This window comes from Fundulus heteroclitus, chromosome 10 (genome assembly GCF_011125445.2).
Source record: "Fundulus heteroclitus isolate FHET01 chromosome 10, MU-UCD_Fhet_4.1, whole genome shotgun sequence".
Classification (NCBI taxonomy): domain Eukaryota; kingdom Metazoa; phylum Chordata; class Actinopteri; order Cyprinodontiformes; family Fundulidae; genus Fundulus; species Fundulus heteroclitus.
The window spans coordinates 29,208,507-29,235,636 of NC_046370.1; the positions used below are offsets into that span (position 1 = coordinate 29,208,507).

Consider the following 27,130-nt stretch of genomic DNA (forward strand, 5'->3'; position numbering starts at 1 on the left):
AATACGGGATCTGTGCGAGATAGAATGTCAAGTTAAACCACAGGTTAAATCTATGTTCTTTCCGATTGGTTTATGGAGCGTTTCACTTTGCTTTGGCATAATACGGTTACAAAAAGGATTTGACTCATGTTCTTCATCCATGTGGGGTGGGAGAACATGTCCCATGACTAAGTTTGTGAGCTTGCAGCTCAACTTGATACTCTATCCCACACAACAGAAGGAACACGCATGTCTGTTTTTTTTGGGGTTTTTTTTGTATAAGGTGGGAGCATAATTTGGCAGCAGGACCACCTCCTTTAAGATACATATGCTCAGAAGGGTAGTAATATCAATGTGATATCAAAGTGGATCTGGTGGAGGAAGTTTGTCCACGTGATTCAGGGCTGAAGGGTGGGTGGAGGGCGGGCCGGTGGAGGACAGGGTGGCCCTGGAGGTGTGCGGGATGGTGGTGGTCCTGGAGGCCCCTGGCCTGATGGTGGTGATCTGGTGGCCGGGCTGGAGGACGTAGGAGAAGAGGAGTTGGAGCGGGCGACGGGGCGGTAGTCTGGCGGAGGCGGCGAAGGCGCGTGGTTTGGAGTACGGGGTGGGGCCTTGGTTGCTGCTGAGTCATCTTTTACTCTTGTAAAGTTGATGCATCTACCCTGCACATAGAGAAAGAAATGGGCAACTTTAAACACATTCCACATTGATCTCATTACATGCGACTGAAAAAAATTTTTTTTTGGTTTAATCAAGGTTACTAAAATGAATGGAAGTCAATACAATGTCCTAATATAATAGAGATACAAAGTAGTGTGTGTGTGTGTGTGTGTGTGTGTGTGTGAGTGAGAGAGAGATTATTCTGTTTTTTATTAAATCTTTAGGATTTTTTTTCAATGTATCCCACCAGTGCCGGGGCCTTTTTGCGGTGAACTGCCATCTTTAAGGTTAAGGGATGGTTTAGTGTTACAGTGTTTATTAAGTTTAGGTTAAATAAAGGACGGTCTGTTCAAATCCTCAGTAGGGATAGAAAAACAAATATGGACCCTACGAGTGAAGTTGTGCATTTTCAAAAGCGTAAAACATAAATTTAAGCTATCAGATTTAAAAGAAAACGACTCTTGAGGTAGACATTAGAAAAAGCTCCAACTTGTGCAGGTTCACAAAGGTTTCTTTTAGCAATAAACCTCTGCTATCCATCCAGATCTGTGGGGTTTGTAGTCGGAGGACAGAGATGAAATGTTAATTTGTTAATAAGCGGTGTGAAGGACTTAAACTACAGGGGCATGCTCTTCTATAGTGGAAAATGATAGAGGGGTCACTTGTAAAGATGCAGAACATAAAGACGTCTAGGAAGATTTGGATTTCTTTTTTTGTAGTAGATGCCACAACACATGCTCTGCTTCTCTGCACTGACATGCCCTGACATCAGAAATGCAGGACTCTCTATTTTTCTGTTTCGTTTTCAAGAATGCAATTTTCCTAAATTTGTATGCTTGGAAATTTGCCTGTCTCCACAAACTTTGGCTGTTCTCTGTCTTTGCTGTTAACTTCTACCCTTTAGCCAGCTAACTGCCTGCCCACAGAGAGGACATGAGGGACTTAAACAGCAACTCAACCTTATTCTCTATGGTTTGGTGGCACACACCCTCACAATGGCTAACTTTATTCTTGTACCTATACGGGAGGATCCTCACTTTTCCTCTCGTGTACCTCCTCCGGTACACAAGAGGAGGTTTGGAATACATAGTCCTTTTATTGTCAGCTCATACAGAAGAATAGAGAAATGTTTTTTTTTTTTTTTCTTTTTTCATGAAACAAAGCAGAAGCTTGATGATCGAAGCACTTTGCCCTTGGCACTTTCTCAGGTGAAAAACCGCTGAGAGCACTCAACAAGATGGCATGCAGGATCATATTCAGTCATTTCTTTGGCAATCAACAAGTGAAAAATGAAACAAAAGATGTTTGTTTTTGTAGTTGTTTTGATCAGGGCTTTGAACCGATTTTTTCCCCCCAATCGGTTCGTTCCGAACAGAAACGGAATTATAACGTTTCCGTTTATGAGTTCCACCAATAAATTGACGTTCCCGAACCGGTTAGAACAAAAAAATACTGTTCCCGGAACGATTAATTTCGTTCCTGTCAGCTGTTTAATGCTATAGAATTATGTCACATCTTTCTCTTCCAGCTTAAACCAGCTATTGATATTGTGTTTGGAATGAGCGTTTTACTTAACGATGGATGGTAATTTACCTCTTATTTAAGATGTGTAGCTCTAGTGGAGACACCGCTCTCTCTCCATTCAGTCAGCGAATGTGTGATGTGATGTCACACAGGAAGTGAACCTCAGCCGTCATGGTAACGTGCGCAGGAAAATAATTACTTTTTTTTTTTTAGTTAATTAGGCAACGAAAACTTTGAGGAACGAAATAAACCGGTATTACCCGATACCATTATTTTTAAATAAGTGTTCCAGTTCCAGAACATAAAAAATAATAACGTTTCCGGTTTCGTTTCTGTTCCCTGTAAAATACAAAAAGTTCCTGGTTTTTGTTTTCGTTCCTTGAACCGGTTCAAAGCCCTGGTTTTGATTGATTGATTGTATCGTATGATTGATTAAGTCTGTTGTCTCACTACTGTTCCGACTCTTTTGCCTTGGAAGTAAATCACTGTAATACTCAAAACTTCCTGCTGGCCCAGAAGATGTTATTTTCTCTTGACTGAACAGAACAGAAGTGGAAATTTAGGGAGAAATCCAGGCTTAATACAAATAAAACCGTCTCCTTTGAAAGTCATGGATGCAGCAGAAATGTACTGAAGAGGTAAATTGATTTCAGATGTGTTTTGATGAAATCATAACCAGATCGTTTCTTTTGACTCAAAGAAAGTTGATCCATTCCTATTAACTAATTCTGTGACTTTTTTTGTTCATCTTGGTGTAGATGTCTCAATCAATACTTATTATGCAAGTTTTACCCATGTATAATAAACCGGAACCATATACTAACCAATATTGGAATCAACAACAAGTCATCTCAAAACAGGGTAAGCAGCTAGTTAGAAAACATCGTCGGCAGGAATGAGATGTAGATTTATTGCTATCTGCAGCTGGATCCGTCAAGTCAGGCATATTTTTTAGAAACCAGTGATAAACCTTTGCACGTTTAATGGGATGTTTTGTCGGAAAAATACAAAAGTTCCCTTCATTTAGCCAACCTTGTCTTTAAGCAGCATATTTAGATGGGTCTGTAGAAAGTCAGGTTGGGACAGGCTGTCTGTCATTGTCAAGAAAAGGCATCTGGAACATCACTGGTGAGCAAGTCAAGTGCTACACAGTCACAATCGAAAGTTATACGTTTTAGAGTGTTCTTTTACTACAAATTCATAGGATTGATGTTAAAAAAGAGTTTGACTTGAAGTCAATGTTGACAAATGTCTCATGTTAAAGGATTTGGATTGGTATGAAAGATGAAAAACAAAACCTGCGATGGATTGTAAAAGTAAAAGTACATTTTTGCACCAAACCAGCTTAGTCCTTTCTGTTCGACGTGGGTGTGTACCAACCAAGCGTTGTTTCAAACTTATACACATGCATTACTTTTATCTGCAGAGATGAAAGAACTCTAACGTTCTGGCATTTAGCTTTTAAAGAGATGCACATGAAGTGCATTGAAACGGCATGGACTACTGCTTTTATATACTGAAGCTTTTCAGTCAGCGGGCGCCAGATTGTTTGAGAGCCATTGTGTGAGCAGATGTCCAGCGTTCTTTGTCCGCCTTGCCAGTTTATGATCAAGTTCTTGTCTTCTGGATTCTCCTGCCTTGCTCTTGTCTGACACCTCATTGGCTTTTTATTTCTGGACAAATAGCAAATCTACGCCCCACGACTCACGCCTCTTGCTTTGGATTTGTCTGTTTGGTTCTGCCTTCATGTGTATGGCCCTCTCAAGACTCAGCTATTTTCCCAAGTGCTGAGATTAAAGCTGCATACTGTATCTACGACATAGCCTAGTGTGATATCATCACTCTCTTGCCTTGTCATTTTCTGGATCCCAACGGAGCTCAAAGGACCCCAGATCAGATCCATTAACTCCACCTGGACCCTCAGAAGGTTAGGGGCGTTATTTCTGAGCTTTTCATTTTTCATTGAACCCTCAGCAGCCCCTAACATTCGTCTCTCCCTCACAGTAGATCCTGATAGTGCTGCTGGAAGTTTCCAGTTTCCCACCAGAAGATTTATTCTAATAAACCTTTTGAAACACTCCCTGTGTCCGGCTGAATTTCCGAGTCCCCTGTCTTTAGCGTTACAGAAAACACAGACTTTAAATGCAATCTGTAAGTAACAGAAGTGCATTCCCTACATTTTTGCCAGCATATTTACGCCAGTTTTACACAGTTGTCCAGGACTTCTCCAAAGCTTTCGCCATTTCCCTCTTACTACAGGTGCTGATGCTACTCTGAATAAATGCACAAAGCATACAATGTGCAGAAAAGGGGTGGACAAAAGGATGTTTACAAAAGCAGAAAACAGAAAACATGGCAACACTTATTTGTGATTTTAACCCTGATTTTAACCCCTGATTTTAACCCTTCAAAAACGTAGAAAACCAGCACGTCACTACCGGGTGTGTAATGAACCTGGATTTGTGCGTACTGTCACACACCTAAAAACTGCTGAAAAGCAGTGACTCTAATATCCTAAATAAGACCGCCGTACATATCCCCCCTCCCCAAATCTAAATGTACCGAAAACGTTTCAGTCAGTGCCTTCAATACCGTGATGCTTGCTGAACAAATCTTCATAATGTAGAGCTATATTCTACATCTTCTCCCAGCACCGCTGCATTTAAAGCAGTCTATGGAGACCAGCAGAGCAGAAAAAGGATGAAAAATTTCAATCACTGGAACAACAGTAAAGTGGATGTTTTTAAAATCCCCCAGAGAACTTTGTTCTCCGAGTGTAAAGTCTTTCCTTTCGCCACATTCAGCCCCGGCTGTTATGTGGTGCCATATTTGATAGATGCTCTGGGCATTAAAACAGAGCCATGTGCTTCATCTGGTAAAGACGAGGGCTGAGCAAAAAAAAAGAAAAGAAAGAAGAAAGAAGCCCCCCCTGTCCAACTACAAGGATTTGAGCTGTGGTTCTGCTTTTTGTCTAATTTATGGCGTTTAATGCAAAGCAGGTGTGAGGGAGGAATGGGTTCAACAGCATGCCCTGAGCCAGCCGAGGTGTTAGCCAGCTCAGAAACACTGGGAGTGAATGAAGCCGAGGAAGGGAGGGCATAATGACTAACCATTACATACGACTGAAACATTTTAGAGCGCTGGATATATCTCAGGGGGACTGTTTAAACTGCCAGTGTGAGACAATGTTGTTGTTTTTTCACTCCAGTGAGCGTAACTGCATAGCTTAGAGACTTGAGAATAAATCTCCAGGAATCCATATGCACACCACGTTCAAACTTTTCCAAGAAAGTGTTTGCTAATCCTTCTGATATAGCTTAGGATTTCGCCACTCCATTGGTAAATCGTTCAAAACAGAGTAAAAAGTTTGACCTAACTCATATATACATTAAATCCAGGTGTCTAAAATAGTGATTTTTATCTCATCCCTGTCTTGATAGATGATAGATGCTGAAGAATGAGCACCTATAATGCTACCATCTCCAGAGTGTCTGTCAACCACTGTTTTCCCCCTTGTTCTACGAACTTATTGCCTTCAGTCCCTGATGTCACTACATCGAAGGTATGATAAACATTAACAGATGTTTTTTTCCTTCTTTTTCCAAATTACTGGTATTTAATAAAATCCCCTTTTGTAAAAACAAAACAAAAACAAAGTCCAACCTAGTCAGATATTTGAGCACGTCGCAGTAAAAGCAGGTCTGCAACTCTACCTTCTATATGGGTGTAATCAGAAGAACGCTGCTTTCCATCATGACTTGCTACCTAAAGATTGTCCAAAATGATATTTTAGTCTTGCATCTTCAGAAGGCATTGAAAAGTAAATTGAACGTTTCGTGAGAAGGCAGGCTGACAGCATAGCATAAAACCCGACATCTTACCAGCATTGAGCTAGTTTTGGCCGACAGACGGCCTGGCTGATTTCAAAGGGTTTTGATGAAAGATGTGAAATAAAGATTTGGACTGTAATCTGCAACTGGAGACTCCAAGGGATTCATCTAATTCATGAAAGCTGCCACAAATGTTACACGTGCTATTAGGTGGAGTAAGGGGAGAAGGAAAACCATTCAGCCAAGGGCCTAAATGGGGTCAAGGCATACCAAGGCTTTAAAAGCCATGAACTCTTTTGCCGTACCATACCTGTGGCTTAAAGAACTTTTCAGAAGATGTTATAGAAAGAGCCAGAGCTCACCCAGTAAAATTTTTTTCTTTTTGCAAAATAACTAAAGTAATCACCCACAAAGTAACAGGTAAATAGGATGGAGGATTAGGCAAGGCAAGGCAAGTTAATTTATAAAGCACTTTTTGCTAACAAGACGATTCAAAGTACTGTACATGTACAACAAAAAAAAAAAAAACATTACAGAGGAAATAAAACATTACAGAGACAGAGGGAAAGCATTACGCAGGCCAGCACATTGATTTGGAATAGTAGCAGCAGGTCAGGTACAGTATATGTTTGACTACAAACTTCCACATTGACATTTAAAGGCAACTCTAAACAACTCTGGGTTTTAGCACTTACAGTCTTCTGGGAGTTTGTTCCAGATAATTGGAGCATAGGAACTAAATGCTGCTTCTCCATGTTTGGTTCTGGTTCTAGGTATGCAGAGTAGGCTGGAGCCAGAAGACCTGAGTGGTCTGGATGGTTGATACATTGATAACAAGTCTGTGATGTATTTAGGTGCTAAGCCATTCAGTGATTTATAGACTAACAGAAATATTTTAAAGTCTATTCTCTGAGATACAGGGAGCCAGTGTAAGGACTTTAGAACTGGAGTTATGTGCTCTACTTTCTTAGTTTCTTACCGACTTGTAATTGTCTTTAGATGCTTCTAATGAAGTCGTGCACTAACATTTGATCGCTCATCTATTCGTGTAAAGAATATTAATTCAGTTTTGTTTTTATTAAACTGTAAAAATGTTTTTGCACATCCATGCACTGATTTCTTCTCAGCAATTACTCAACGCTTGAACGGGTTCAAACGTTGCACCGCATGATAGGTACGTTTTAGGCAGAAACTTTCCTTTTTTAAAACTTCCTTTTGAGAAATGTCATCTTAACCTCCCTCGTAAACTTGTTAAAAAATTGTCAATTTTACAAATCAATGTATGTATGTATGGCACCTGTATGTTACTGTCCATACAATGTGGCAGGGAGGGCGGGGGTGGAGCTCTTTATGTGTGAGAAACTTACATGATCACCAGGCTGGGGTCTCATCAGGGAAACCTGGTCATACCCACGGCGAAACAGAGCCCAGATGGCATCCAGCTTACCCTGAGCAAGAGAGAGTGGAGGCTTTAATGGCACATCATTGGTGCAAATATTACCCTGTAGGGAATGGGATGGCGGCGTCGCATGGGTAAGCTAGCCATAGCAGTCAGAGGAATATTCTTGATCCACGCATGGCATTTCCACATATCAAGAATAACGTGCCTTTCACTAGGCAGTGTACATAGAGTATTTACACTGTAATCAGTATGCATGTGGCAGGAGCGGGCTCTGGGGTACAGTGCTGCCTGTGTCTGAACGGCCAGGGAGGAGCTGCTGGCTCATTTATAAAGTCTGCAGAGACATGAAAACTTAAACCACCCCTGCTACTTTTAATGTCTTACCTTCAGTTCAGAGATTTTTAGCTTGTCTGTAAGGAAGGTTTCTGTTAATGTAATAATGTGAACTCTACAGGGTAAAAACGTAAAATCTCAGGCTGGTTTTGGGTTTTGTGTCTTTGTATCAGAGCAACAGGCATGGATTCCTGAGCTAAAAGCTAACATCTGAACGGGGAGTGACCAAATCTGTAGGTGTTCTTGTGGCCACAGGGTGCTCTCAGCGCTGACGTGGGAATCTGTGGCAGTGTTTACCCGGATAGGCGTGTACCACTTCCGGTTTTGAGGCGGCTTCTTGTTCTGAGACTTCTTGGGTTTGGGCTCGTAAGGTTCGTACTCCTGCTCCGGCATTTTCACCACCGCGTTCTTCGGCTTCTCCAGCTTGGCCCCCTCCTCTGTGGAGCCCTTCCCGCCCCATCGTACCTGCAGGCAGCGGGCAACGCAGGAACGGTCAGTGAACTGTGGGCTTTTTCATCGCAACCATCTGGTTAAACTGTTGCGAACGCGATCTCGTCACCTCCATCCTCTTGATTCCACCGATTCCTCTTCCTCCGTAATATGAAGCATCCACGGTGGGCCACTTCTTCTTTGGCAGGCCGTCGTCATCATCGGACTCCTAAGACACAAAAATGAAACTTCTTTCACTTTGCGACATTCCCAGTCAATATCATGGATTTATGTGTGTGTGTGTGTGACTGTTTGGACTCACAGGTTCAGGAGGAGGAGGAGGAGGAGGCTCCTTGATCACCTGTGGACAGGTGGGAGACAAGAAAGGGATTTTGACAACAAAACACATCCATGCTGCATCTGTCTGAGTAACTGGGTTTGTTTAAGGACTCATTGGGTGCTTCTTCAATCTGAGATAAATCAGACAGCCTCTGATATTAGAAAGAGTTTCTTACCACGGTGCAGCACAGAGGCCAGAACCACCACATGAAGAGGAGGGCCAGCAGCAGGAACAACACCAGCAATGTTATCAAGAGGATGGTGCCGTCGAACTGGACAACAGACACACAAAGCAGCCAGTTACAAACAGCTGATCCCGTCATAACAACCGAGTTAGCACCAGAACACGGCTTAGTAGGCAAGTAAAAGAGAAGGAAGGAAGTTAGTAAGTTAGTGATGAAGGGTGGAAGGGAGGAAGAGCGTTAGGAATGAAAGAAGGAAGGAAGGGGATTAATTGTGACAGAAGAATATCTTAAATTAAGGGAAAGGGAATTTGTTAGCATTTGTAAGGAAGAATAAAAAGATAAAAATATGGTGGACAGGAAGGATAGAAGGAAAGTATTATAGGAAAAAAAACATTTAGGGAGGAAGAACGGGATGTTGGAAGGAATCAGTGAGAGAGAAAAGCTTGGCAACAAATGATATAAGGAAGGAATAAATTAAGGAAGGTTGTAATACTAAAAGGGAATGAAAGAATTAGTAAAGAAAGGAAAGAATAAACAAACGACAAAAAGAATAATGGTGAAAAAGGAGGAAAGCAAATTAGGAAAGACGGCAAGAAACAAGCAGCAGTGGTACCAGGATCATTTATAGTTCCAAAGCTCTGACAGGAATGGAGGAACAGAGGAGGCCTACAGACGGAGATGCCTCCAGTCTCGTCACCACAGTGTCCCTGTTCTTTGTCTCATTGACTGCGGTCGATCGAAATCGCTTAAGTCCCTTAACACGACCATCTGTTAACATTTCTCTGTTTGCCTCTCGAGCCGGCCCTCGTGAGCCGAACATGGTTTTCATTACACACCACAGATGAGGATCACATGTGGTTAGACATTCCCCTATCTATCATTGGGGGGGGGGGTTGTAGAAGATTTATCTCAACTCAGCAGTGGGCACAACTGCAGACAGCTCATCACAGGAACCACATTTCTCTGAACATCCCCCCATATTAGCAAGCAGAGAGTACCTAGGATGACTTAATTACCAGTTTATAACACTTTATAGGGTCTTTTTTACAAGGTGACATCTGCATCTGTCCGTATTTGGTCCCACGGTACGGTAATACGTGGACTGGGCTGGTTACAGAAATTAAAAGGATTAAATTACACATCTAGTTGATGAATTTGGGAAGCTGTATATAGGATGTTACCCCTTTTCTCACCAGCTGAGTAGCAAACATTTCAACAGCAGTAAAAGCCAGACTGTCTCTGAGCTGTACCATTAGGAGCTCCACCACTGGGATGAACTGATTTATCAGTGGGGGCTGTTATGGGACATTTCCCTTTGACGTTTAAAAGAAAATGCGTCTCATGGTCTCGAACCCGCTTCTCTAAGCTTTTGTCTCGCCTTTGCTGGGGGGTCCAGAGGGTCTTTTTTGGATGGATCGTCGCTACTAACAACACTGAGGAGGGGAAGATGGAAAGAAATGGGTCGCTGCACAGAGCAAAACACCAGACTTCTAGGAAAGGAAAGGAGGTGGAAACCACATACACTGCTTTGCAGAAATGTTCATGCTGAACAATATTCACATTTCTGCACGTTGCGACCACAAACTGCAGTGTAGTTTATTATGATTGTGTGTGATGGACCAACACAAAGTAGCACAAGACAGATGATTTTTAAAATCTTCTTAGAAATGAAAAGACCCCTTCTTACTGAAACCCCCGAATAGAATCCAGCGCAGCTGGTTGCTTTCAGAAGTCACTTTTTTACCTACAGTAAACATGTAGGCTGCGTAAACTGCGGCTGGGTCTTATTTAATCTCAGTATAAATATAGCTGTTCTGCAAAGGCCTCACTGGTTTGTTGGGGAACATTCATGTAAGAGGGGCCAGAAGAAAGCCATTGTTGGACAGAATATGGGCCACACGCCATAGAGACATCTAAAAACCCTCTGGTCAAAAGTCACCAAAGCTTGACCTTTTGTACGTCAGGCAGATGTTTTTTTTTTTAATAATTATCTTTATTGTCATTGCGACACACTTTTCAATGAAGTTTGTTGCCTGCATTTAAGTCATCCCCTTGGGGAGCAGTTGACTGCCACTGTGCGGTGCTCAGGGTGCATTCTGGGACTCAGGGATCCAGAGAGGCAGTCGGACCCAGAACCTCCGGGGCACAAGCAAAATGCTCTAACCACCATCGTAATGCTGTACATCGCTCTTAACGCACCCTTCCCATTTCCAAGGTTCTTGGAAAATAAGGTATTCACCAACGTGGTACTTGATATAAACCATTGAGAACCATGGCTATGGACTAAGAACATGTTAATGTGTTAGAATGGTCCACTCCAGATCCAAACTTAAGGACTCTTTAGCCAAAGCGGAAGTGCGTCAGCAGTCGCCATGATAAGTGCTGTCTGAATAGTGCAGTCAATAAGGAAGGAGGTAGGAAAAGGAGCCTGTAAGCTTCCCCTCGCTGCTAGTTTAGCCTAGAAACCTTGCAACGTCCCTTACCAGTGCCAAGGGGCTAGGAATCCCACAATCTTTGGCGTGACATGATATATAAGCTCAACTCAGGGAAATGAATGAAAGTGTCCAGAGAGATGAGAGCGCACACTTTGTAATTCATTTTCAGAAGGCTGTAGGCCCTGATTTGACTCACATCTGTAACATTATGGCTTCTGTTCTGGTTTTATTTTTGAGTTTTATTTTCCTCTCCTGCTTTAGGTTCTCTGGTTGCTTTGAGTTTTGTCTTGTCTGGGTTTTTATTTACTGTTAGTTTATCCGGTTTTGTCATCTGTCTTAGTCTTAGCTTTATTTTCTGTTTTAGGTTTTTACTTTAGAGTGATTTTGTTTCTCAGTAAGTTTGGTGTAGTTTCTGTCCACTTGTCCTGTCAACTTTTTAGTTTTGGTTTCTGATTTATTTCTTGTTTTAAACCTCTGCACTGATGTCTGGTCTAATTACTTATTCTGCACACCTGCCTAACTCCACCCCTGCTGCAATCATCTCTCACCGGTTTCACCTGCTTCATCCTCCATATAAACTGTTGAGACCAGACATCAGTGCCAGGTCGTCTGTTTGAGTATGGGTGAGTCTCCTCCTGCAAGTTTCTGGTTATTGGTTTACGTTTGGATTTTTGACCCCTTGTCCCCAGAGATCTGAGCCACCCTGTTCCTGTCCTGCCTGCCTGCCCCATTAGTCTGTTAATTTTTGTGCCGTTTTTTGTATTGACGGTCCTTTTTTTTTTTTTTCCCTGTTTTGCTTTTTGTTAATAAAAGAAGATCTAACTGAACCTCTGCTGGTCTGGCTGAATTCTGGGTCCGCTTTCTCAGTTCATTACAACATCATCCATGTGGGTTTCCGTCATGCAATGACGTTGAAGTTAAAGGCTGTCCAAAATTGGCGCAGCAGGCCAAAGCGCCTTTCCTACCCATGATGGAGTTCTTACTGTTGATCCTGTGAGAGGTTACAGAACAGGAGCTAGGAGCTATTAAGGGTATTTGGAAGGAGCCACAAACCCTTTCAGGAATCATTCCAGCCTAAAAGTGGTTCACAAAGTACTGATTAAGAAGGGTAAAATATGACTTCATGCCACACTTTTCAGATTTTATTTCCACTTTTCAACCATTCACTATCTTATGTTGGCCTGTCAGATAAAATCCCCACTCTCAAGTTTGCTGTTTTAAGGTGGCAAAATCTTACACAAAATTATAGAGGAAATGCAAAAAATGGTTCTTAGGAATCCAACTGCATCAAAAGAAATGAAAGCTATTAAAGATGTTACTTACACACTCTGTGGTGGTGATGTGGACATTGCTGCCGATGAAGGACAGGCCATCATTCATGCTTACTTGGAGGAAAATCACCCTGAAACAGGATCAAATAAATACATAATGAACGAGCAAAGGCATCACTATGTGAATATCATAATATCATCCGCAAAAATGTGACAGGATCCGTTTCTTTTGAAAGAATGATGTCATTTGAACTTGAGTTCACAGCAAATAACGTCACCAAGCACCCCGCTATGAGGTGAGACTGTAATTGTTACCAGAGGGTTCCGACCACAAAACACAAGGGATAAATGAGCTGGGGGAGACAGACATTTAACTATAGAGCAAATTACAGTGACTAATCTGCTCACTCCAGAAGTTTCTTTTTCGTCTAGTCTCCAGAATATGTTGCTTTTGTCTCTATGCAGCTCCTAAAATGTAACCTTCCACAAGGTTATATTCTAAGGTTGTTCAACTAATGAGCAGCTTGACTTGTGTTGACAGGACCCATTTATCTCAGAATCGAACAGGTTTTAAAAAAAAAAACTAACCAAGTACCAAAATTTTCCTTTGTTTAAGAAACACGGAAGGAAAAAAAAAGTCCATCATGTTTGCGGTAACTGGGTGATCCAGTGCAGCAAGCACAAAGGCCACATACGTTTTACCAAAGTAAAATGGAAAAACCTGCCAGTGGAGGTTGCTCTTTGTTTCATTTGTTTTTTCCCTCGGGAATTACATCATCCAAACTCGACTTGCAATTATGCTGCTTCTTTCCAACAGACTCCCTTGTCAAAACAAGCTTCTGTCAATGCCCCACTTGTAACCTCATCTGTATCCAAAATCCCCCCATGATCACCCCCCCCCCCAGAGGTTGAAAACAATTCTGAGAACTGCCCCTAATCTGGGGCTTTTTGTGGTTTTGTTCCTAAAAACAGGGATAAAGGCAGGGATGCAATGGGGTCAAGCGGATAGAAAGAAGTCTTTTTGACGGATAAATCTATCTTCAATCTGTCTCCCAGGAGAATTGGGAGAAGGGTTTTAAAGAACGACAAGTTGACGAATGATCATTCCTGTGTGTGCCGGTGGACATCAAGACACAATGCCATTAACGGGAGCCCGGTCCGATTCTGCTGGCTAAAGCAAAGGCCGGTTGTCAGTCTGAAACACCGGAGGTCAACTACTGAATGGAAAATTTCAAAGAGAAGGAGCCGCAGCCAGAGAAAACTTAGAAGTCAGACCGAAAGCATGTGGAGGAAAGAAAAGACAACAACAAGGCGGGAGGAAGGAAATGTAGAGCATGGTCACAGACAGCTGTTCTGCGAGGAAGTGAAACAGACGGGTTCACCCAGTTCTACGTAGCAGCTGAACTAGGGCTTTTAGGTCATTTACCGCTAATTGTCGTGGACAGCTAAATCCAAACCATAACCCTAACCTTGATTTCACTCTTAACCCCCCCAACCAAGGCCTTACATTTTTTTTTTTCCAGATTGAACATGTTCACAGCACTTCTGGTAACGAAGTGTGAAAGAGCTTTAAATACAGGATTGTTTTACAAAGACAGTCTGGGGGGTCTTCGCTGAGAACACAGATCTAGAACGGCACGCATCTGTTGTCATCTAATGTGAAGAGTTTCGTGCAGACACAGTGAGCAAAACTATAATAGGCCTACAAAGAAGAGCGGTGGAAGCTGGAGAAGGGAATCAGAGACGCAGGTGCAAGCAGCACATAGAACATTATCCCAAAAACACTCCCAAGAGCACGTGGCATGGGGTTACATCTCTGGCTGGATACAAGGACAGTTTAAGTGACACCAGGACCACGGACAGAACCCTCCTGGACACTGAACCACTTTCTTCTCTTGCTTTGACCGAAGGGCCACAGTGACCCACTCTGAATCAGTGGAAACGGAGGTGGAGGAGCCTCAGGATTTAGCCAATATCTTGATCGCTACTAACCTTTGTTTTGTGTATTACTTACTATATTATTTTTGTACATGTGTCTGTCATATTCACACTGCTAAAAAGCTGTTAAATTGTTCTTCACTGTTCGAAATAGGTAAAAAAACAACAAAAAAAAACCCTTTTGTTGGATGTTGTTGCATAACCACCTTTTGGGTGAAGCACCAAATCTTCACCCATACCATTTCTTAAAGAGAGAGGGATCTTTGGTCATTCTTGTTTGCACAATGCAGGTAGAGGATCCACAGTCCTGGATGCCTTGTTCTTCTCAGCACACCCTGGATTTTCAATTTTAGTTGCAGCTTTCAGCTTAGAGCTCTTGATGACCATGTTTTAACAGCACCCATAGAAGAGGAAAAATTAGCCTACATGACATGAGGTGTTTATCCCCATTTTCTTCATTGTTATTTACGTTTTATCCTTTCGATGTGCCACACTTTATTATAAGTCGCATAAAATGCCACCTGGCCGTTCAGACTGAATTTGCTTTGAAAACATAAGACATGCATCCAGTTTAGGACCTCATGAGAAAGCATGGGACTGATTTGAAAAAAAAAAAAAAAAAAAAGCAACATGGGTCACACATGGGCAATAAAGTTGGGTCACTTTTCCCTGTGATGTGAACGTAGCATCACTCCCATCTGACCCAAGCACATGGTTCCAGTTAAAGAGTTTGGCATCACTCTCATAGAACTGGTTAACACGTAGAGAGCGTCGAATAGTGGTTATGGAGACTACTTTTAATCCAAAGTACCTCCCTGCTGAAATTCTCCAGTGTTTTACATCACTTTACATCCTGCTCACCAAGCCTGCTAATTAAATCAACTTCCAAAAGTAAATTATGAATAAAAAAAGGCTCCTTTGATGTTTACTGTGAATGCCAGGGGAAATAAAGAAACTGTGCCAGCCACCTGTGATTTTCCTCAACACATTTATTTCTTAAGGTGATGTTGTTCCCTGCTGGGCAAGTGAACTCGGCATTTTTATAAACCTGTCAGTGCAAGTTTAAACTACTACAACAAAAGCTGAATTTATTTTGAATTTCTTACATTCAAAATAATGCGAGAAATTATTTTGAATAATTCAAATAATCAGTGCAGAGGGATATGGAAATAGAGCTGGACTTACGTGATGATTATCTGTGTACGATAACACCTTTTCCTCCCATGATAGAACATTTCTATGGTATTAATTAAGGATGGGTTGGTGGTACATTCTTTACAAGTTATATAATCATATTAAATATAAAGTTAAGCACTTTCCCTATGCTGTCTTTAAAACATCATTAGCTTTAGTTTCTTTAAATATAAAAAAAACCTATCCTGAGTTTTTTTATTGTTAATTTACCCTGCAGCCCAGCCTACTGAGAAGCTTGCATGCTACAAACACACATATGGTCCCAGACATGAAAGACCTGGCTAGGTGCTACATGGCTTTGATCAGGCGGACCCAGACAAAGGAGACAGCTGAAAGAGAATAAAAAGACTGATGGGGAGCTGAAAAAAGGCGCATATGTAGCAGAGACCATAAAAAAAGACAGTCAAGAAAAAAAGGAGGATAGTCCAAAGCTACAAAATCCTCCAAAAAGGTGGTGAGATGGTGAACAACGTAAAAACACTGAAAGTCCAGCATAGAAACTCAGATTCTTCAAACCTTTCCCTTCTGTAGCTCAATTTGTGTCTGATTTCAAACCAATGGAAGCTCAAATGTCAGCTGTCAATTTATCCTATCTGTTGTGGGAGAATATATAGGACAAAACTGTAACAAAATGAAAGATTTAAATAAACTCTACAGGGTCAACAGAGTGTGTGGAGAGACTTCTCCCCTCCGCCTGGTCCTCCTCTGTGTTCATAAAGTCTTTAACACTATCCATCCAGCAACATGTTCTGTGGCCCTGAGCGCTTTTCTTCCCATAAAGACTTAGGTCAGAGAGATTTGCGGATAGCTGATGTTGGAACCCGGTTGGGCTCCAAATGAAAGTACAGAAATGCGAAGCAGGAGACAAATCCAGCCGCCGCAGGGGGCTCCAGTGCCTTGCGAATGCATTCTTTCCTGTTGAACATTTTCACATTTTTCTCACGTTGTAACCATAAACTTCAGTGCATCTTTAGGAGGTTTGTATGTGAAACAGCAACAAAAAGAAACACAGAACTGTGAAGAAGAAGGAAAACGATTAAGGGTGGCTTTCTACCAGCGTTGCACACGTAGAAACTAAAAATATCTGACTATTGTTCAATGTACAACAGATCAAGCTTGAACTGCAGTGTTCAAGTCTTGCCACAGTTGGGACCTTGTCTGGAATCTGACTCGGCCGTTAAACACACGACTATGCTTTGATCTGCACCGTCCCACGGCATGTTTTAGGTCAATGTGCTAGAAGGCGAACCTCCACCCAAGTCTTTTGCAGCCACAGGTTTTCCTCCATGGCCCTGTATTTAGCTCTATCCATCGTCCCTTCTTTGAATAATGCAGTTAAATTGTATTTATATAGCACCAATTCACAGCACATGTCATCTCAAGGCCCTTTACAAAGTCAAACTCATTCAAATCATGCAGACAATGCTCTTCTAGCCTGGACTCTGAGTTAATTGTTGACAACCAGGCCTTGGTAGCTTTGCAGGAGCACTAAACAAATTGAAGAGGGCTTTGTGAGATCTGCGTAGCTTGGGTTGTTATGCTATAACCTAACCCTGCTTTAAACATCACTCCGATAAATAGCCTGACCTGTCTGCTGTGTTCCTTGGTTTCTGTGATGCTGTTTGTTCTCTATTGTTCTCTAACCAACCACTGGGGCCTTCACAGAGCAGCTGCGGCTCTGTTTAGAAAACAGATGGCTTCTGAAGGCCAGGGGCCGCGCTGGATTTTATTTGGGGGATTCAAGCCAAACTTTCAGGTGTGTCGGTCTATCACAGAAAATCTCAATAGAATACACAGAAGTTGTGTTTGCGATTTGTTTCTGAATCAAAATGTTTTAGTCTCCAAGAGGGGTTAAAGAGGCCTTGTTCTCAGAAGCCAAAAATGCTGCAGAAATTCAGGCTTTGGGAAACCACGACCGTTTAAATATGGCGCCTCTGTTTTTCACGTTCTAGCTCCTAGAGGAAACGATTTCCTCTTCAGCTGTTAACTGTGCTCACAGACTTGTTCGCTTGCGCACTCATCCCCATGCAGCGTTTGTTTTACCCAGAAAACAGCAACTGCTGTGGCTGGAATTTTCAGTGACAACGGGGACTTTTTTCTGCCCGAGGAACTGGCGAGACGTCAGCCGAGACCTTTCATGAGCTTTGTAAGCTCGGTCGTCCTGAGCCACTGGTTTCTGTCAATGCCCACAAAAAGGAATCTGCTCTTGTTTTTACTGCTTTGCTTTAATTCGGGACAAAAAGTCGGAGGCTTCGCCCCTTTGTGAGCTGGCACCGCTGCAGAATCATTTAGATTTTCCTAGGACTGTGCTGCCAACCAGAAAATCGGCATATAGCCTCGGATTGTGATTGTAAAAAAAAAACCCGCTAATATGTGGCAGGTTTCTTGCTGTGCAGGCAGACATGCACATGAATACATCCACATGTTTCTTTGGCTTTACATAAAATGCTATATATAAGGTGTATGTATAAATCTCTTTGAAACAGGCCTCCTCAGATGCAATCCCTAAGAAGTCATAAAGCTATAAAAAAGGAGAAGGAGACACTTACTTTCCAACCTCATCGATGACAGGAGCCGGACACAGTAAGAACATGTCTTCTACTCCAGCAGGCTTTTCATCTAAATGGCAAAAACACAAGATCTATTTACAGTCCCATGGACAAACTACAAACCTACTGAACAAGAGCAAGCATGAAGCTGCCACCGACATGCTTTACGGTGGGAATTATGCGCTGAAGACGACGTGCAGGGTTAGTTTTTCTTTGCGGCACATGGTGTTACATACATATGAGCAAAAGAGGCTACTTCTTTCAACTATTTCTTTCTTCTTGGCCAGATTTGTGGAGTTTATGACTAATAGTTGTCTTGTGAACAGATTCTTCCACCTGAGCAGTGGATCTCTACAGCCTCTCTTACTATGGGGGCCAGGGCTGTTGCCATAGCTTGGTAGATTTGCACATGTGCTATACCATATTTTCTAAAAAGGGGACTTCTGAAGACAACTACTTGCACTTTATTGAGTGGTGTCTGAGTTAAAGGGGCTTTGGTTAATGTTTTTTGCTTTGGTCTAGCATAAAATCCTAATAAAACCCATTTAATCTTGTGGTTGTAATGTAACTAATGTAACGGTATTTTAAGAGACATGAACACTTTTCCTGTACTTTGCTTTCCCTGAAAGATGATAAGGTGGAGTTTTAGTTCTTTTAGTTTCAGTACTATGCCTTTGTCTAATTTCAAACACACTGAAATGGACACATTAATGGGAGACGACCGTTCGTTATTGCCCTGTTTGTATCAAAGACCAAGCCCAGAGTGGGTCTACTCACTGACTGTGACGGTATCGTTGATTTTGAAGCTGCAGAGCACCTGGTCGATGTTCCTTGCGTGGAGAAATCCGTTCCCTCTCACCACCACTTGAAATGTCTCTGGTTGCACAAATGACACCTTGTCATTTTCAGAGATGAAACTATTCACAAGATACTAAGGTTGGGACATTTCAAGAAACTGTGGAACAGTTGGTATATTTTTCATATCTGATCAGTCAACGTGTGGCACCAGCCCAGATCTCACTAATTCCAGGCAAAGCCAACATTCTTAGTTGTGATGTTTATAGTCATTTCTGTCACAAAGGATTTCACAGGATGGAGAAGAGGTTCGTAAGGATTGAAATTAAGGCCAGGAAATATGTGTTTGTTTTAATTGTAGGTAAGTGAACGTATTGATGTGAGCGATTGTGTCTACTGGCATTAATTCATCAATGTGTGTGCATGTGCATGGGTTTCTATGTGGCTGAGCAACAAAAAGTAGGGCATACACCTTAAAACATTTTGAGGATAACTTGTATGTAATAGGCTTACATTGTTAGAATAATAGATTTTTCAATACAATTGAAGTAAAAAAAAAGAATTTTGAGATTATTCCTTTGTACCAAAATTGATACGAGCCGAGTCATTTTATCTCCCTTGAAGATTAGAAAGCTTCACATCTAGCTCCTTGCTCCCCCGTAGAGGCTGATCTAAACGATCCTGGCTGACAATCAAAACACCAAGTTGCTGCTGGAAGTTTAAAACGTCTGGAAGTAACTGAATAAAGACAGAGGCAAGGACAGGAGGCACGTCTAAAACGGCCAAAATAAAAACTGCGCTTGAAAAAGAAGCAGAAATGACATGTGATACAGCATTGTACTGTTAAGGGAAGCTGACCTTAGCTGAAAGGGAACGGAAATAAATCCCCCTGTCTAGTTATTGAATGGTTCGGTAACTCCATGTTTTATGACATAAGAAACAGACGTAAATGTAAAAAACAGACGGCTCGTCTGCTTTTTACTCTTAAAACACTCATCAACCCTACTCTTCATCCCTTCACTTGTGCTTTTTATTATCCAAGTTCTTTTTCAATCATGGTTATGCGTTGGTATTGTGCTCAGGGACGTCTACGGTATATTTCATCTCCAGTTAATCTCCTGTAACTGCAGGCCCGTTCTCACAGTCCTTCCATTTAATGCGACCCGCCGGTGACATTACTCCCACCAAAGTATCCTGTCAAAGCAGATTTCTGCTAAGTGACCCATTCGGCTGCATGTGGTCATTTTTTTTGTAGTCTGGGATAGTCATAAAATAAAAGAATCCAAACCAAAGTACTTCCTAATGAAATGAACGCAGTTCACGAACCGTTTCAATGAGGGCGTTTGTGTCAAAGCCCCAGGAGAGAAACATTTATTGTGTGTGTGTGTGTGTGTGTGTGTGAGATTCTGAAAGCGATTTCCTGAGCTACCCACCTCCTGCACACACACTTGAAGGTTCTGCTGCCAAAATCTCAATGCAGGATTTCTTGATAATCTGAAAAACAAAAGGCAGCTGTAATGTAGCAACACTTCTTTTAATTCTTTTAATAAAGTGTACATACTTTTAATAAAGTGCTTGCAAAATGTAATGAGCGTTGTCGTCCATATTTAACTTTACTTTGGGGTTAATAAAATATTCTGGAATACAATTGAGTCGAATTCATTACATGAGGGCTCTTGAAAACCTTTTTGGCACTTGAGCAAAATCTGTCACATTGAAAGTCTCCAAAGCACACCTCCAGCGTCCACACCCAGGGGCCAAAGCCGAATCACCCCTAAATTGTTCCAGTCTCTCGTCAGATTCCAATGCTTCCTGAGAGGCGCTGAGGGTTTGCCTCTCCCAGAGACTGGGCCGTGCTCCTTAAGGCCAAGCAGAAGGCGTCGCCTCCATCAGTGACTGTTTCTGTAGACGGGCTAAAAGGCTTAACCTCCATCAGTGACTGAACCTGTGTTCACTGAAGCAGCTCAGGAGGGTTCACCACCACCAGAGATTATTTCTATGCTCCTTGAGGTGGGCCAGGAGGGTTATCATCCATTAGATACTGTTATTCTGCTTCTTAAGGCGACCCAGATGGATTCACCTCCACCAGATACCGTTCCTGTGCTGCTTGAGGCCACCCAGGAAGGTCTACTTCCTCAGGTTCGACTTCCTGTCTCTGACATGGGGCCTGGATTTGGTCCTCTTCTCCCAGTGATTGAGCCCAGAGACTTATTACGTGCACTTGCCAATCCAAGTGCCTGAGGAGGTCATAGATAACCCGACCCTGCCAGAGACAATTACCGCATGGTACAAGATGATCTACCCTCCAGTATCCCTGTGAGCAGTGGACAAGATCTTGACAGTCTAGATTACATCCACCAACTGCTCAAAAAGACCTGTGGCTACATCTTGTCGACACGTCAAAGAGCTACACCCAGCATAGCTACAGGCAAATGGCTCTCATTGAGTGGTCAACCTTGATGAAGCAACGGTTTATTAGATAATGTGGGTACTTTCATTTCTTGAGACATAATGCTTTAAACATACAAGATTTGTTCCTGACAGAGAAGCTTTCTTTGTTGTCAAAGGACATATTTAGGCTGAAGTGGCCTCTCATGCCTGTTCTGTGCTCTGAATGTGTGTTTTTTTATGATCAGATTACACACAAACCATCATGGTTCTGCCTGTTGTATGGTATGTGAAAGCGGGTAAAAGTAATTTTACTAATGCTGGGCAGATTTGCTCTGGATGTCTGAATTCCCTGTTTCAGAGCTGGACTTACAGTAGACCTTGTTTTCTTTTTTTTTCTTTTTTTTTAAAAAAAAGAGAGGAGTTAAGTTACCGAGTCGATGACCCCCCTAAGGGAATGGAACCCTCCTAGCACAGGAAACACATGCTCTATGGTGTCTGCAATGGTGGCCAGCTAAAATTGGAGAGGAAGAAAGACAAAAAATACAGAAGACAGCCATGAACAAATGAAGAAAAAAGATCTTTTAAAGCTTTGAAATTAATCCAGAAAAAAATTAAATAAACAGATACTCCCTCAGAAAATCCCACGTTACAAACCGTATCAGCTTTATTGTAATTATAACTTGGAATTTCTGACATTTATTAAAATGCCTCTGATAAAGTCCAACCTTCCCTGGGAACATGGATGCAGTATGTACACCTCTTCTCAGAAACACCAATCACCCACCATTTGCCAATTCAAGCCATTATGGCAACAGCATCAAAACCATTCAAAACCTTGCCTAAATTTCTCCATTATTTCTGCTTTAACACGATAAACCTTCTACTGATATTTTACCTCAAGGTTTAAGCCTTAATTGTGTGGCATAGGTGATCAAACCAGACCTCAGTGCCGAGATCCTGACATTAATTGCCAAACAAATCCCAAAAGGACAAATAAAATGGCATTTATGTGTGGATGAAAGGCATAACCGCATAAAACGTTGGATCTCTTTGGGCTATTGAAATGAATTTGTGCACATTTCTGCCTATGATACTGGGAAGTATTCTTGGAACTTGTGCTTTTGTTGCCAAACAGTGCTATTTAACATATTAGGCTCAGTGTGCTAATGAAAATTAACACATTTTCTCTCAAACCATTATCTGAGGCACAAAAATCCTAACTTGTACTAAACACAGATCCCACCTGAGAAGATTTAGAAATCTTTAGGATTTTTTTTAAATTATTGTTATCATTTTTGTTTCCATCTATTTCAGTCACCACTGCCAAACTACTAACACTAAATGGTTGCGGGTCCTATCAGTGTGAAACTGCATATTTTATTGGTCAGTGCAGGTTGACCACTGGGAGGTGAAAAAAGCACAAAGCCAAATGCCATTAACAGTTTTCTCCAAGGTTGCAAAACTCATTGTTACGCAGGAAGAAACTTTTAAACTCAAAATTACCTTTCCCCAGTAGTTTATGGAATTTGTTTTAATTGTTGTGATGTTCTGAGACTAGAACTGCTTACAGTTCGAGTTTTCTGTTTGAGTTTAATGGCCACATTGGATGAGGGAATCATGAACCTTGGAGCCTTTTAGACACACGTGGCGCGATCTAAGTGCTAAAGTGACATTTGCAACTTCATTACCTGTGTTTCATTAAAGTCTTTGACACCAACACAGTACACGATCGCTCCAAGACGTCGGGCTTCCTCTGCCTATTGGAAGACAGGAGCGAGAAGAAGCTAAGTAAAGTACGTCCTGTGAACACTTTAATGGCTGTGGATATCAGACAGAGTTAAGATTTCTTGCCTGTTGTTGTGCATTGTAGAGCTGCTGCTCTTGCAGGTCTCCATCTGTGAGAGCGATAATCACACTGGCTGTCCCTGGAAAACACACAAGCCAAAGCTGTAACGTCTACATGCAATGCAAACGGCAGAAAGGTATGACAACACTGGAGATGCTGGATGCTCACCAAAGTTCTCCTTGCGTATCTGGTCGTTTGCCTTCATGCACACAGACATGTTCATTGTTAGATCGAGAGATCTGAGCGGGCGATCATAATAGAACTTTATTCTGAATAACCACTTGTGCGGCTTAATGTTTGTGTTGCAATGTTTCCTTACACTCTTCAGGCCCAGGTCCATCAAAGTATCCCCGCCAGGTTTCTCTTTCCTCAGAGCATTCAGGCCCTTTTGGATGCTCACTCTGTAGAGCCGGAAAGCCAGTTGGTGTCAGACAGTTCACATGGCTTTAAAAGGTAAATAATATACTTCTTTGTGAAAAACTTTCACAGTGAATTAGTTAGATATGGTGTCTTTTTGCCTAGCAGCATTTTGTTATAGGCCATGGGCACACTAATAAGTCTTGGTTTCCTTTAAAAAAAAAAAAATGCTATTTTTTTTCAATCCAAAAAAGGTACAAAACAAAACAAAACAACTGGACTTCTATTCTGAAGGTGAAGACGTTTTGCCTCTGACCCGTAATGCAGTACTACTAAGTACTACTAAGTACTATTTAGACTGCAGGACTGTTTTCCTGATATGAATGATTACTTTAGCAGTGAAACAGGGTGTGTATTGATTGCTGCAGTATGTCTGTACCACGGGACCTGCTCTGTGCTCATTACTCTCCAGCAAGCCGAAGCATAAATAATCCAGGAGTTTTGCTGTAAAAGAATTACAACAAGATTTTTGACTGGGTTACCAGCTGGCTAGCTGTAATATTACTTCAGCCTCTTTGTGCAGTTCAACGTTTTAACAGCTTGGAGCAGTTTGCCACAAACACTATAAGGTTGAGGGATCAGAACAAACCGTCCGTAGCCCAGCTGCAGACGTGGACAATGAAGTAGTTTGGGAATGAAAACTATCATCAAGGACTTTTCTCTCAGTTTGGTGTCCTACAGCTTCACAAAGTGGAATTGTTTTTGACAGCTTCAAGCTGTAGCCCCTACCTTAAAACAGACAAAGTAGCAGAGGAAAAGAACGGTGGGGAAAATGGAAACCACCCCCTTTGTTGACCATCAGTCCAGTTCATAGCCTGCTTCCTGTTACTGCTGGTTACACTGGTTTCTGATCAGATGAAAATTATTTATACTGTCTCTCACTTGCAAATGTGTATTCACACAGTTCAATCTCTCAGGGACTGTCTGTTTAGATTTCCATGTAAGGTGCACAATTCTGTAACTACTTTTATTGCACAGTACAGTAGACTGCTAGCTGACTTTCTGACTTGAAAATGAGTCCATAAGCTGCCAAGGGGGGCTTAAGCCCCCCAGGGAGTGATGTGGTTGGCCAGTGTAATCAACTTACTTCAGAAAAAAAAGGAAGGTCTTGTTGTGTCTGCTTGCTATGTGTAACTATGTGCACTCTGAGCCAGTGTCTGCCTCACTAGAAATGTCCTCATGGTGACACTTAATGACAATACAGCTCCTTGATTCTTGTCCATCAAAGTGAGAGTTGAACTCATGCTTTTAAAAGAGGATTTGCTCCTTCTCTAGTATTTTGATGAAGGATCTCACAGATGTTGTATAAAAAGAGATGACCTCTCCACAAAAACACAACACAATCAGTTTTGATTTATTGTATATAACCACCAGTGTTAGTGTATCCCAATGAAGGAATTATAATTTAAAAAAGCTACTTTACCACTGCAGTCAGAGCCAAGGGAAATCACCTGTTTTCTGTCAGTTTCATGATGGTGGATGCTCTGGAACTGAATGTTATGAAGGACATCCTCAGCATGGGACTGGAACAGGGAAATGAGAAAAGAAAAAAAAATGAAATGGAGACACATCAAGCCTTTTGCAGCCCACTGGAGCAAAGCATATGAATAAATTCTGTATAATGTCCCATTACCAAAACTTTTTCCTTTTTGCTGTTTTATGTGATTGACTGACATAAATCTGTGATATAATTGTGGAGTGGGTGGTACGGGGGCAGAGGACAGTTATTTCTTTAATGATTGGCTCAAGGCTGGTCAGACCTATTAATAAAGAGCATCCTGTGGACATCCATTTCCAGTTGGATTAAGGTCTGGACTTATATGGGTCATTTTAAGTTTAATCTAAGCAATCCAATCATGGCCCAAACTTTTTGTTTAGGATTGTTGTCCTGTTGGAAGGTGAGCCTCCATCGAGTCTCAAGCCTTCTGCAGCCTCTAACAGCTTTGCTTCCAGGATTGGAAAAAAAAAAGCTGTTGGAGCTGTTAGGGCCATCCTCCCATCAGCTTTAGCTGGCTTCCCGGTCCCCTGGCGAAGAATGGTACCCCCGCAGTGTGATGCTGCCGCTATGTGGATACAATGTGTTCAGGGTGAGACAAATGGGACTTTTTATGGCTTTCTTTTATTAATGCCTGTCTTCTTGCTCCATTTTTATAAAGGCCAGAGTGGAAGAATGCACAGCTACAAGTTTTCCTGTCAGCAGACTCTCCCACCTGAGCTGTGAATCTCTGTGGTACAGTTAGCATGGGCCTTTTATCGGATTAATGTCCTCCTTTCCAGCTGGCCAGTTTGGGTGAAAGGCAACATCTGAGTATGGCTGTAGTTGTGAAAATATCGTGAACTGGGGATATTATCTTTTAAAACAATTTCACTTTAAGCTTCTGACCCATCTCTGACCATCCTCGTGTGTTGCTTGGTCTGTTTTAGTTCACTCATGTTCTCAATCAAACCCCTGCAGCTTTCACAGAACTGCAGGAATTAAAATTTGCATGTAGGCATCTTATTGCACTGTTTTTTTTTTATTTGATTGTATTAGATGATCGGGGTCCGAATAGAAAAAAACATTCCATTTTTACCTGTACATTTAATTGGGAAAGCCATGCATCCTTTTTCTTTAGGCATCCAGATTATGCACTACTAACACTGCAAATAACCCTCAGTGAAAGGACAAGGTGAAACATGGGAGCAGCATTTGTGAACAAATACAAAGTGGTTTATGAAAGATTTAAGTTCAAATGAGATGCATTCGTTGGAACCAGTCAACAGAATTTAGATCATAAAATCAATACTGATTAACTTTCTATTTCGACAAAGCTTACAGTTAGAGTGGCTCATGTTACTTTGAGCTACCTCTAAAGTTATGCTGCTACAGGCTTAGTCTGCTGGAGGACATCAGGGTCTATTTTTCTCACTCTGCTGATTCAACTGTTCTCTGTCACATTCTTTCCATAGTAGGTTCACCTGGTCTGGTGTTCTGTCAATTGTGACATCATCCATGGGAGTCAGATCATCCTCTTTTACCATAAACCATAGAAAGGATTACTGGATCAATGTCTGCTTCTGTGCTTTTTGGTCTCTCTTGTTGTGTCTCTGCTCTGTCTTCTCTAACCCCCAGTCGGTCGAGGCAGATGACCGTTCATACTGAGCCTGGTTCTCCTGGAGGTTTTTCATCCCTGTTTTCCTCTCCACTGTCGCTTCATGCATGCTCAGTATGAGGGATTGCTGCAAAGCCATCAACAATGCAGGCGTGTCCCTGTGGCTCTACACTCTTTCAGGAGGAGTGAATGCTGCTTGCCAAGATTTGATGCAACCTACTAGGTTTCCTTATATAGACCAATCTGTATGATTTGATTGAACTTGACTTTGTAAAGTGCCTTGAGATGACATCTCACCTTTTGAACTTCTCAGCTAAATTCTTCACAAATTGAAAGATTTCATCCCAGTGGCCAATCACACTGCCAGACCTGCAGGTAGGGAGAACACAACAAGAAATATCATTTAGCTTATATTGTAACTCAAGGTTGCATGTGAAGATAGCATGGCAGACAACATTATTTCCATATATTGCAACTACCTCATGACATTTCAGGAGTGGGTTACCAAAGCACCACTTGAA

The 27,130-nt window shown here is 41.8% G+C and overlaps 1 protein-coding gene across 1 annotated transcript in view; it reads right to left on the reverse strand.

Moving 5' to 3' along the window:
- Nucleotides 1–255: 255 nt before the first annotated feature.
- The window catches only part of antxr1c (ANTXR cell adhesion molecule 1c), a 48,644-nt gene continuing 21,769 nt past the window's right edge, over nt 256–27,130 (reverse strand). Inside the window, exons 2-18 of the mRNA XM_012869273.3 lie at nt 26,907–26,978; nt 24,969–25,040; nt 23,420–23,501; nt 23,269–23,299; nt 23,106–23,179; nt 22,943–23,011; nt 21,685–21,765; nt 20,297–20,357; nt 18,846–18,944; nt 18,069–18,138; nt 12,440–12,518; nt 8,673–8,768; nt 8,480–8,518; nt 8,288–8,386; nt 8,026–8,193; nt 7,361–7,441; nt 256–641 (exon numbers count right to left, since the gene is read on the reverse strand). Coding sequence (XP_012724727.2) covers nt 378–641; nt 7,361–7,441; nt 8,026–8,193; nt 8,288–8,386; nt 8,480–8,518; nt 8,673–8,768; nt 12,440–12,518; nt 18,069–18,138; nt 18,846–18,944; nt 20,297–20,357; nt 21,685–21,765; nt 22,943–23,011; nt 23,106–23,179; nt 23,269–23,299; nt 23,420–23,501; nt 24,969–25,040; nt 26,907–26,978 — 1,537 coding nt within the window. The 3' untranslated portion in view covers nt 256–377. The remainder of the gene's footprint in view (nt 642–7,360; nt 7,442–8,025; nt 8,194–8,287; nt 8,387–8,479; nt 8,519–8,672; nt 8,769–12,439; nt 12,519–18,068; nt 18,139–18,845; nt 18,945–20,296; nt 20,358–21,684; nt 21,766–22,942; nt 23,012–23,105; nt 23,180–23,268; nt 23,300–23,419; nt 23,502–24,968; nt 25,041–26,906; nt 26,979–27,130) is intronic.